Here is a 12815-nt window from a genome sequence, read left to right on the forward strand (position 1 = left end):
TGTGATATAGATAAATTCAAGTAAATTTTAAAGAGAACCGAATGCACAGCTGCCAGCTTTAGTGGCTCTCACATATGTAACTTACTTCCATTAGGCCCTTAAAGTATTTCTAGAAGGTAATGCCTTCTAGAAGATAATACTATTTGTATCAAGAAATTAAGTCAATAAGGTAATGTCGGCAGTGTGTGAGTTAGATTGCTTTGTTTTCCACTTTCATATAATGTGACTAACATACAACGTTATTCTTCTGAGCAACAGTTTTTAAACATTCTGTGTTATAGAAATAATTCATTTGCTCTGTGTAACAAGTCTGACCATGGCACATAATCCTATCTGTGTCAATATGTATAAGCCATGATTTACTTAAACATAGTTTACTGGGTATGGCAATTATGGCTGTGTTAGCATAGAGATAAAGTAATGCAATATATCTTGCAGTCGGCAGTGACTAGGTTCACCTAATGTTTCAGGTGAAAGTCCAAAAATGGCCTGCAGTATGATTGTGAACGTGACCAATATATGCAGATGAGCGAAGTAATTGTTATGCTTCAGCGGAGTTACACTTGAGGCTGTGCCCAACATGTTGGCTATACAAAATCACTTATCTCCTTTCATGGCCTTTTTTTAGAATTTCCAAAAAGTTTCTAAGGTACTAATAGTTTGTTTTTAAAAAAAATCAATTTGCACCCTATTAAACTGTGGCCCTAACTAATGAGAGTGGGTCTATTGTGTGCAGGAAGGCTACTGGAATATCTAGTTCAACAAAATAACAGGTGGATTTACTGTACATGTAATCCTTTATATAACATTTCACAAACATTCGTTGGCTTTCTTTTCTTTTCTTTTCTTTTCTTTTTTCTTTTCTTTTCTTTTCTTTTCTTCTTTTCTTTTCTTTCTCTCTCTGAGAATATTTCTGGTTGAATGAAGCATCTGTTCTTTTAATCTCTTTGCTTTTAATATTTCATCCATACGCAAGGTCATAATGCTATGTTTATCACACTATAATCTGTTGCCATGGAAATGATGGCAATTGATGTGGTTCAGGAAAATCACTTCAATGGAGGATCAAGCAATTGTCAGAGATAGTCCATAAATGGAGAAAAAGACTTTTAGTAAGATGTAAAATTCTCATTGGCAGCAGATTGATATCTCTAATTTTGTACGTATACAAATCTCGGTTCAAATAAGAGTTAGCTCTTTTTCCTTCCCTTAACAAAATGAGAGCTTGTATTATGCTCAAATGCATCTTAAAGTATTGTGTATCTGCACGGTGATTTTATTTTATCTGTGCTGTCTCCCACCCCCGGTACAATCATGCAAGAGAGTCAGAAACATAGTCCAATATTTCTGCAGTGCCCCAGGTTGTAAAGGCTGTGCTAAAAATAGGAGGGGGTGGCAGCAGTTTTAGTCCTGATGCCTACTTGTGTTTTTGCATTTGTTCTTTGTAACTACAAAAAACCAAAACAGTATAACCAGTGCTCTTTATCTTACAGGTTTACAAGTTGTCCTGAATTCAATTATAAAAGCCATGGTCCCCTTGCTCCATATTGCCCTTTTGGTATTATTTGTAATCATAATCTATGCTATTATAGGATTGGAACTTTTTATTGGAAAAATGCACAAATCGTGTTATTTTGAAGATTCAGGTGAGTAAAGCAATTATTCCTTTTAACTGGAATTGAACAGTGGTATCAGAAACCATTGGTTGAAAGCTGTAATAGTTCTCACCAAATAAATACAGATTACATATTGCTTTTTTCTGAAAAATCAGATTTAATGGGGTCAGAATTATATCCTCCCTGTCTCACTCTGCATGGGAGACATCTATGGCTTTCTGCATCACTCAATGTGACATTTGCAGTAAAAATTATCAGTTCAAGTTCTCTACATAAGAACATATGAGAAAATGTTAAAACCATTGGTAACTGGTTTTCAGATCTGCAGCCAGCTAGGGTACAATAAATACTACCGTAGGACTGAGGCTGGGTCCTGCTACCTAAAAGTGAAAATTAGCACTAGATGAGTAATAATGATGGGGAGTCTGGTGATATTATGAAGGGTTTTCCATTAATATAACCTGAAAAAGGATATTCTCTCGGAGGCTGATTCTGTATCTTTAGGTTTTCAAAAAGAATATAACTGCTTAAAATTCATTCTTAATGGTTAATTAGTTCTGACAATTTCACAAATAAACAGTTCAAAGTTCAAAATAGAAATCTGCTGACTTAGATTTAGGTATTATTAATATATAGCAATGTAGTGTTAAATAAGAAAATACCATAGGAAACATGATTCTGGGACCAGGCACAGTTTTACTATTCTTAAATGGATGAAAACATATTTTTCCTTATTTTTTGAAGAAAATATGTAATTGTTAATCCCTGTATGATTTCTTTTCTATTGGCATGTAATATAAAATATATTTTATATGTATAAAAAATAAATCTAAAAAGGGATGACCTCATTAGAAAGATGGGATATAATATTTCATATTAATTAATATATAACACTTTTTTTTGTAAAGTACCATTCTACCTGATTTTTATTAGAAAGTCAAGACTGGTAAGTACACATTAGTATATAGGAATGTGTACATACATTCTTAATAGGATAATAGGAATGTATACACACACACACACACACACACACACACACACACACACACACACTCTGTATCTTCAAGGCCATTTTTCATCAAGGTTAAACTCTCATATCATTGTAGCAGGGGTGGGTTCTACTTACCTTTACTACCAGTTCGCAACGGGGCCGCGTGCAGAAGCATTTTCATGATGTCAGGGTCGGTGGGCGGAGCCTCCCGCCTGTTTTACTACTGATTCTATAGAACTGGTGCGAACCGGGGGCAACCCACCACTGCATTGTAGCATCAGATGTGAAAACTCTGGAATTGCAGTATGTATCTCTTTGTATAGTTTAATTCACAAAGAAATCTCCCCAGATAGATGACAGCATATACATGAGTAAGCTTGTTTGAAGAATAATTTAGGTAAACCAATATTCAAGGTCTCATGAGATGAAACTTTTAATGTTCATTCAGACACATGATCCTTGTGACTGCTGTGATTTTTTTCTGAGCCAGAGGCTAAAGACTGCTCAACCTGAAATATTTTTATTCATTTTTAGAAATATTAGTTGAAGAGGAACCTGCACCTTGTGCATTCTCAGGGAGTGGACGTCAGTGTCCCCAAAATGGCACTGAATGTAAGGGCGGTTGGCCTGGACCAAATGGAGGCATAACAAACTTTGATAATTTTGGTTATGCAATGTTAACGGTATTCCAGTGTATAACTATGGAAGGATGGACAGATGTGCTATACTGGGTAAGTGGTGTTTTTTGTGTATTTGAAAACATTTCATCTAAAATAAGAGTTCTGGGATTATTTTGTAATTCTGAGCCACTCGGGTAAATAGCTGCAGTTCACTTTTCTTGGATTACTTGGGTTAAAACAGTATGGACAATTTTAAAAATCTTGTGTTTCTAGGTTTTCCAACAGTATATTTTCCAACAGTATGATGTCAAGATGTCCAGTTTTGTGAAAGTCTTTGTATCTGATTATTTTTAAGCACTTTGAGATTTTTGTATTAAAAATATTTACAATTCCATGTCAACATGCTTTCAAAAATAACCTTTTTTTTTAGTTTTATTCTATTTGGCAAGTATTGAGCATATAAAATATAATTAAAAGCAGTGACTAAATTATCTCCTTCTTCAATTTCCTTATCCTATGATAATGAAACATATTACACTTCCTGTCATTCTTAATGAGAGTTGTAGCTCTGCAACATCTGGATGGCTACAAATGCTTTTTATTAATTAATTATTATTATTATTATTATTTTATTATGTATTGAAGTAGTAAAAATATCAATAGCACTATTCTATGCCTTTTTACGCAGAAGTATTCCCATTTTCCTATACAGTAAATGTGTTTAAGGATTGCAGTCTAGATCTAAATATTAAAAGTGATTCCAGTCCTTTACAATAGGGATGGACAGCTGACCTGATACTTCTCTAAAATGCTACCAAATTGCAACGTTTGTTGTGATTAAATTGGAAAATAAGTGGGAAGTAATATTAATGTCATTTCATAAATAGAACTAGAACTAGATGCAAGCTGTAGCCATTTTTATCAGATAGCAGGCAAAGATTTTGGGTCCAGATTAGTGGTGGGTTTCAAATTTTTTTACTACCGGTTCTGTGGGTGTGGCTTGGTGGGCGTGGCATGGCTTGGTGGGCATGGCAGGGGAAGAATACTGTAAAATCTCCATTCCCACCCCATTGCAGGGGAAGGATACTGTAAAATCTCCATTCCCTCCCCAATTCAGGGGAAGGTTACTGCAAAATCCTCCCGATCAGCTGGGACTCGGGAGGCAGAGAATAGATAGGGGCGGGGCCAGGGGTGAAATGGTAGCTGATCCGGTAGCTATGGCAGCGGGTGGTTCGGAGAACCAGTAGCAAAAATCCCTGCAGCCCCCCCCCCCACGATGCCCAGCTGAGCCGTAGGATCATCAGAGGCTTTTTTTTTTTTTTACTTTTAAAAGCATTTTTTCTACAACTTCTTCCGCCAAAAAAATGCTTTTAAAAGTAAAAAAAAAAAAAAAAACTCTGATGATTGCATGGCTCAGCTGGGATCTCAGAGGCTTTTCAAAGCATTTTTTTCTGCAACCACTTCCGGGGAAGAGGTGGTTAAAAAAATGCTTTGAAAAGGCTCTGATGATCAGGCAACACAGCTGGGATCGTCAGAGCCTTTTCAAAGCATTTTTTAAATCACCTCTTCCCTGGAAGAGGTTGCAGAAAAAAATGCTTTAAAAGTCTCTCTGATGATCCCAGCTGAGTTGCCTGATCGTCAGAGAGACTTTTCAAAGCATTTTTTAAAACGATCAGGCAACTCAGCTGGGATCATCAGAGAGACTTTTAAAGCATTTTTTTCTGCAACCTCTTCAGCGGAAGAGGTGGTTTAAAAAATGCTTTGAAAAGGCTCTGATGATCCCAGCTGTATTCCTGATCGGCAGAGGCTTTTCAAAGCATTTTTTTGCATTTGCAGAAAAAAATGCTTTGAAAAGTTAAAATAAAAAAAAAAAGTTGGCCACACTCACCCAGTCACATTACCCCCCCAAGCCACGCCCACAGAACCGGTAGTAACAAATTTTACATTTCACCCCTGGGCGGAGCTAGTCAGAATTTTTACTACCGGTTCTACAAACTACTCAAAATTTCCACTACCGGTTCTCCAGAACTGGTCAGAACCTGTTGAAACCCACCTCTGGTCCAGATATTACAAACAGATACATATTCTACCTAATCTGAAAACTGGTTCAGGTGATAGAAATTATTCTGGACCCTGGAATTTCTTTTTGAATATCAAAATTCAATAGCGCTTGCACAAAATTGGTTAGTTCAATTTTGTTTCTTTTAGCACATAAATTTGAGCAGGAAAGTATTTTTTGTTGTCCTTATTTTTTTTTAAAAAAAAAAGGGGGGGGGGAGGTTGTAAAAAAATCCCTACTGACCTTCCTGCTGTTCCAGATCTACTTTTTTATATATAAAACTGTCTTATATCATGTTTGGCCTTGTTGTATGATTTTGAAAATTATTTTGAAAATTATCTGAACCTAATATCATGCCTCAGAAGGCTTATAAATACTTGGGGTATATACCACACTCCTCCCTCAGGCAACTTTTTAAATGTTTGCAATGTCAAACATTGTAATGATTTTAACCACTGTGATGGACAAAGAGTTATTTCCTCAACTAAAGGCTGCTTCCTACTGAAGGTGGCAGAAGAACTCCATTAATATTAAGTGTGTCTACAACCAACAGGGATTTAATTACCATAATATCTCCCACGTGGGACTAATTCCTAAAGTAGCTTCTGCCACCCATGGAAACAGAAAATAACTATTCTGTGTTTACATATTCAGCAACAAAAACAATAGACAAAGATGCTATTCTTGTCTGTCGCTGCCATTTAATTATAAGCTTTTTAAATATTTCACATTACTATATGGGTGATACACTCTATTTGTGTATACTGCACAATTACAATGCCCCCCTCAAGTCACCACAATACAGTCCTATTTGCCATATCAGCAAAAGGGCCCTTGTATGAGAAGAAATAAATGGATGGCCATCTCTTCATAATACTCTTGCCAATTAACCAGAAACATTGAGATGTTTCCACTACCAAGCTACAGTAATCGTTAGGAGGTTCTGTTCTAACATTCAATCCAAATTGAGCAGCCTTCCTGCAATTTAAATCCATTATTCTGTGTCCTGCACTTGATCAGTAGAGGTTAGGCCTTTAATCTGGCTGCCATCGTTTCAAGCATTTGAAATATACTGTCTTATCCTTCTTCTTTTTTCAAGGCTAAACATTTCAGGTTCCTTCACTTTCCTTATATAGGGCTTAATTCCTACTCCCTGACCCATTCTTTCTATCATTCTCTGAGTTCTTTATGAGTTAGTCAGAATCCTTCTTAAAGTGTGATGCAAAGCACAAGATGGCATCTGACCAATGCGAAGTTCTCTTACGGAAACCATTGCAACCCAAGCAAAGGAATAATTGAGAATGCATTTCGAAGAGGATTGAGAACTCCTTTGCAAATTATTCCTTTGCTACCTAAGACAAAAATGTTTCTAGATGGTTTCCTATCTAAAATTCTATCCAAGAAAAATGTTCAGCTATCTCTTTACAAACTACAGAATCAAAAATAAAACTGTAGTGGTAAGGAAAAGAGGGGAAAATGAGTGAAGTTTGTATTATCAAGGTTCAGATTTGTGGAGAACATTACCAGATGAAACTATTAGAATGCTAAAGCTGGAAGAAGCCATTTAGGCCACTGAGTCCAACCATCTGTTTACGACAGAAATATAAATTTCATGTCCAGTAGATGGCTGTCTGGTTTCCACTTGATCACATCCAGAGAAGGAGAATCCATTAATAAGTGCTTCTCTTAGAAAAGAACTTTGAAGCATGCTGGTTAAATGTCAAGAGTTTTAAATGAACCATGTACCATGAGGATCTCACATGGAGAGTAATTATCTGAATCTGCTTTACATGGAATACCTATCCCAACAGAACAAAATTTAATCGCCACAGTTCTTTGTGGTTTTGGTTTTATGATGTACAGTGTAAGAAAAGCATAAAAGTACTCACTTGTAAGAATTTTCTACATATCTCCAGAAGATGGTTTGAAAGACATTTTTTTCACTATAAAAGAACTACCGTAGTGAGATGTAGTGCTTAAGCAGTTGAATGTGAATCAGAGAGAGCAGATTCTTGTCCACCATCAGCCATAGACACTCAGAAACTTTTGACCAATCACTGTCTCTCAGCAAGGATGTGGTTGCATAGAAAAAGATGGAGGAAAGAATGTTATGTGTGTCACCTTGCACTCCTGGAAGAAAGGCAGGGTATAAATCTGACAACTAAATAAATGAATATTTTTGAACCATCTTGATTTGAACCATCTTGATTTGTATGGATTTAACACTGTAAACTTTGATTATTTTAAAGACTTCAGGAGTTTTGTAGCTAATCTGGTTTTGATTGTAGAACGTATCACAAATGACTAAGTTTGTTTACACCATGATTATAGCTACCATATCTAGGCTGCAAAAAAAAAAAAAAATCCAGTCAATTACTGGATGGCAACAAAAATAATATAGAAAACTATAGCCATTTGCTGCCACTTCGTGGTCATCCAGATTGCTCTGGGCTATCTTAGACTCATGTTTTATGGTGTGATCATTTTGTATCAGAGTGTAGAATTTCCCTTTTTAAAATTTATACTCACTGCTTTTAATCAATAGTTTTTAGCGATAATTGAAGGACACATTATAGCTGAGTCTATGTGAAAAGATGAGTCTTTGTTTATTCTAGCTGCTACAGTTGTTTGCATTATGCAGAAAGCCCTGGATATGGTTTAATGAGTGTTTTTTTTTTTTTTTTTTAAATCTGTTCAGTCATGTCTGATTCTTAGAGACTGGTTTCAGAGTTCAATAGGTAACTAGGTAATTTGATCTGAGTGTTGTTTGTAACAACCTGTCATTGTGACTTTATGTAATATTTATAAACAAATCTGTCTCTTAATTATTTAAAACTTTCTATAAATTATTTATAATTACATATTTAACCCTATGTATGTCACAGAATAAAAATAACACTTATATGCAACCGATGACATGGATTGTCATAACTGATTAGGAGTATAAAAATCAATGTGAATTCTTTGGAAGGTATCTAGATTCAAATCTAGCTCTTTGTTAATGTTTTCCCAATTTGTAATGGTTAGTGTTTTGGTTCTGTAGAAGAGCATCTTTTCTACATCTGGATCCTTCATAATTCAAATACAATGTATATTAGGCAATAATTAATTGAATGTTCAGCAATGTGACATAATTGTAATGGTTTTGGTCAAACAATCCTGTGTTTACAGTTCCCCAATTTCTGGCAACTACCATATATAATTAACCCAACTAATACCACTTATGCTATTGGTTTTGGGAATTATAGATAAGAAGACATAGGGAATATATTAAATAATTGTGGAGGACAAGAAAACAAAAGTCCAAAGAATCTTAGTATAATATAAATGACATAAATACTGGTGTGTTCATCTCATTGACTCCTAGTTCTTTAGTCACTTATTTTATTTATATCCAAATTTTTCCTTAAGGAGCTCAAGATAAGAAACCTGGGAATCCTTCCATTGTGTTCTCATAAAAAATATGAGACGTAGCTTGGATGAAAATGCAAATGTTCTACAGCCTTCTAGTGAGCTCTATGGTCATGTAGAACTTGAACCTAATCCCCACTAATATGGAGATTTATGCATTATTAATATCTGCAAATTGCTGATGGTCCAGTTGAGGCACTAAACAAATTACCATACACATATAAATACCCTTGAAACCATCACTAAGCAGGAAGGTTCTTTTTAGTGTCTAGTTTGAACAGCAGATCCTACCTTAATGTTCACTTCAGTCAGAATGCCTATTTTATGATCCTGACTTCTAAGGAAATCAACAAGGCCAAAGGCCCATTTTATACACTTGACAAATTATTTTATCTTTACGTATTATTTTAGGAGTAAATGGGCTGCACACAAAGGCATAACAATTATTCTAAGAACTCTATTTTTTTTTTGTTATATTAAATTCCAAATGAAAAGTATGCAATGCCAGTGCTGTGATTCTTGTAGCAATTATATCTTCCCTCAATGCACTTGACATATAGGATGTAGATAAGAGACAGATTGTGGTGTGTTTGTGTTTTGAAATCCAGAGAACACAGGGAAGAACATAGGACAGTTTTTCTGACAGATAAGCTGTGAGTAAGCTGTTAGCTTTGAAAAGCATTCCCTTTTAAGCCTGTTTGATATATGCGCCTCTAAGACCTTAGAGCAGAGCCTTTGAAATCAGCAAGGTTTTGAAAAACTGTATGTCATTCTGGCCAGGCACTTAGAAGTCTGCGTTCAAGGGTTGGTTGACCTATTATTCAGACATCAAAGCCTATTAGAACAGCTTGCGCTGTTTCAGAAAATCCTGATTCTCAAGGCTATTCTAGATGCTGATAAAATGTCCAGTATATTAAAGGCCAATTAAAATATTATGTGACACACACACGCACTACATCCAAAATTTCAAGACATGTAACAGGTACGGTATTTAAAAGGACTAAAATGGAGAGATACTTAGGGTGTATCTCTATGTATAAGAGAAGGGTCCATTGAAGTAAATGGTATTTACTTCTCAGTGGACATGTACTGTATTAATTGATGAAATTGGTATATTAATCTGGTGATTATTTATTCATTTAGAATTATTCATTTATTTATACAGCTGCCAATCTCACAGACATGTGACACTGGGGGCATGCAGTATAACAGTAGTTAAACATTCCATAACAATCCATAAACAGTCAAAAATAAGTAAAATAAAAAAGTAAACAGATAAAACCGAAGATTGTGGGAGAACAAACCTCACTTAATCTCATATGGTCATCTTGCAGACTCTCCTTGGGATCTGCAAGGCGGGTGACAAAAAATATGTTTTAAAAGCCTTCCAGAAAGCTAACAAAGATTGAATGTATTTCCCAAGAAGCTTAAAGCAACCAGAAATACTTATTTTATTCCTCTTTATTTCAATTGCTGTGAAATATCAATGTCTTCATAACAACAAAAATTATTGTTAAAGCCAATTTAACTTAAAACATATAGCAATAGTTGAAATGAATAAAGTTGGCATATAGTTGTGTGAATAGCATACACTGCCTCCTCCTACTGTGGGAAAAGCTAACCAGGATCTCTGACTTGATCCTTTCTTAACAAACCAGGAACATAAGATTGAATAAGCCTTTCTGGATTTTCATCTGCTCCTGCTGACAGAAAGAATCAGGAAAGAGCAGTTAGTTCCAAGAGAATTGTTGAAGATTAATGTTTAGTCAGAAATATTGTGGGATTTACTCACAGCAGCACATATTAATACTCCTTTTCTGCAAATCAGCTGTAGATTTCATTTTCTAGTGTTGAAAAACAATATTTTCAGCTGGCTCTCTTACCACACAGTCTACAATTCTTAAAAGTCTTGGTAGATCTCAAATACTAGCGCTATACTATAGTAAGAATACTGTAGGCATCTCTTACGCAGCTCTAAATATTGCAATACTGGGATAGAAGTATTGGACAGAAATTGACCTTATTCCAAATAATCAAAGGAATTTAAGATAATTTGTCTGGTAAGAGACAGAAGGGAGACAGAACACAAATGCTTATTGGTTGGTCTTAATCAATCTGATTTAGTCCACTACTGCATATGAAGTAATGAGATATTCCCTAGAATTAAAGGCAAGTGAAACGTATTTTGTCTCTTTTTAAAAGCAAAAGGGAAAGGTTCATTTATTTAATCTCCAGTCTATAAAAGTTACTTCTTCCAGGGAGGTGAATATGCATCTTTCTTTCTCTTTTCTTCTCTTATCAGAAGTTAGAGCTGCAAATAAGATCTGAGTCTTCCTGTCTTCTACCCCCATCTAGCATCGTTACTTGTTGTAGCCTAGCTCACATTCACTACTAGATCCAGACTAGGATAAAAGAGATTTGGGTGATGGAATGAGGGCAAATAAAGCATAAGATGACAAGGCTTCACCTTCTTAAATGATAAAATGAACATGCTTGTTATATTCATGGCATTAAAGTATGGTTGTCTTAACTCACAACATACAAACCCAAAACCAAGCAATCTATCTGTAGGTTAGCATGATATAATTAACTAAATATTAATTCTGGGTTAAGAAAATACAGTTGAAGTACTTTTATAACATGCTGGGGCCAAAATAAATATATTACATCTTAACATGATAGTGGGATTTTCACAAAATATTCAACTCTGTTTTGTTCTTGTTTAGCATGTTGAGGACCCAGTTCGTGGGGGCAATAAGCTGACTTTGTATAAATATACAAAAGTATGAAGGCTATTGCTTAACGCATTGTAAGTTGCCCTGAGTCTCCGGAGAAGGGCAGCATATAAATCAAATTAAAAATAAAATAAAAAAGTTGTGCAAAATAACTATATTTCCAAGGCCTAAAAGAGGGACTATGGTGTAGTAGTTGAGGTGTTGAGTTCAATGCAGTAACACCTGGGGTCTAAGCCATCGTCAGCCTCATGGAAGTTCACGGAATGACTTTGGACTAGTCCATCTCTCTCAGTCTAGTCTACCTCACAGAGTTGGTATTGTGTGGAAAATAGAAGGACATAGTGCTAGGCATGCTGTTTTGAGCTCCTGAATAAAAGGAAGGCTATAAATGTGATGAATGAATTCAGAACTTAGAATGAACTTAGAAATTCAGTTCTCCTTTGAAAGAAATTTGAAAGGAAATAGAATGTCTAAGTTCATTCTAAGTTCTGAATTTCTTTCAAAGGAAACTCTCTTTCATCAGATTGAATGAGAACTAATACAAAATCACATGGGCTAAATTCTCTTCCTAGCACTAGTATGAAGCCAGTCAAAACCTCCATTCAGTATGCAGTTGTGTGATGAGACAATGATAGATCTCCCCCATCCCCACCGAAGGAGAAATTGCATTTGAATGAAAACAATTTTTATTGATAATTTATTGACATAAATTTCTTACTGACATAAGAAAGGATCTTGAGAATGACACACACAAATCTGCAGATGACAACAAGCTGGGGAGAATCACCAACTCTTTGGACAATACCATATTTTTCCATGTACTTTTTCTTAAAAATATTTACTTGAAAATTGAAGTGCGTCTTATACACAAGAGGCTGAGGAGAAGGCTGCACATGCCGGATGAGCCTCTATCTTATATGCAGCTCTATCATTCCTTCCTATTGTAGTTGTTTCCTGAATCACATTGCCACTCTAGGTTTCATCTCTATTGTTCCTGTGATGCATTTCCAGTTCTTGTTGTATTACTCACTCTAACAAGATGGCTTCTGAACAGTGATGGCTTAGTGTGCTTACTACAAGAAACTACATGAAACATGGGGGGGAGTCTTATACATGGAGGTGTCTTATACACAGAAAAATTCAGTAGATTCAGGATTCAGAAGGATCTTGGCAGACTTGAGCATTGGGCCCTAACCAACAAGATGCAGTTCAATGGTGAGGAAAGCAAGATCCTACACCTAGGCCACGAAAACCCAATGCACAGGTATAGAATAGGTGGTAACTGGCTCAACAGTCATAACTGTAAAAGAGATCTAGGAGTTCTAGTGGACTATCACTTGAGTATGAGCTAGCAGTGTGCTGCAGTTGCCCAAAAAGCCAATG

At 35.6% G+C, this 12815-nt stretch overlaps 1 protein-coding gene across 19 annotated transcripts in view; it reads left to right on the forward strand.

Annotated features, from left to right (window-relative positions):
• Nucleotides 1-12815, forward strand: part of CACNA1D (calcium voltage-gated channel subunit alpha1 D) — a 240478-nt gene that overhangs the window by 104028 nt on the left and 123635 nt on the right. For all 19 annotated transcript variants that reach the window (XM_087887838.1, XM_087887840.1, XM_087887842.1 and 16 more), the window contains exons 6-7: nucleotides 1494-1646; nucleotides 3142-3338. In XM_087887838.1, the coding sequence (XP_087743964.1) occupies nucleotides 1494-1646; nucleotides 3142-3338 (350 nt within the window). The remainder of the gene's footprint in view (nucleotides 1-1493; nucleotides 1647-3141; nucleotides 3339-12815) is intronic.

Source organism: Pantherophis guttatus, chromosome 2 (genome assembly GCF_059756535.1).
Source record: "Pantherophis guttatus breed Tessera chromosome 2, ASM5975653v1, whole genome shotgun sequence".
NCBI classification, from domain to species: domain Eukaryota; kingdom Metazoa; phylum Chordata; class Lepidosauria; order Squamata; family Colubridae; genus Pantherophis; species Pantherophis guttatus.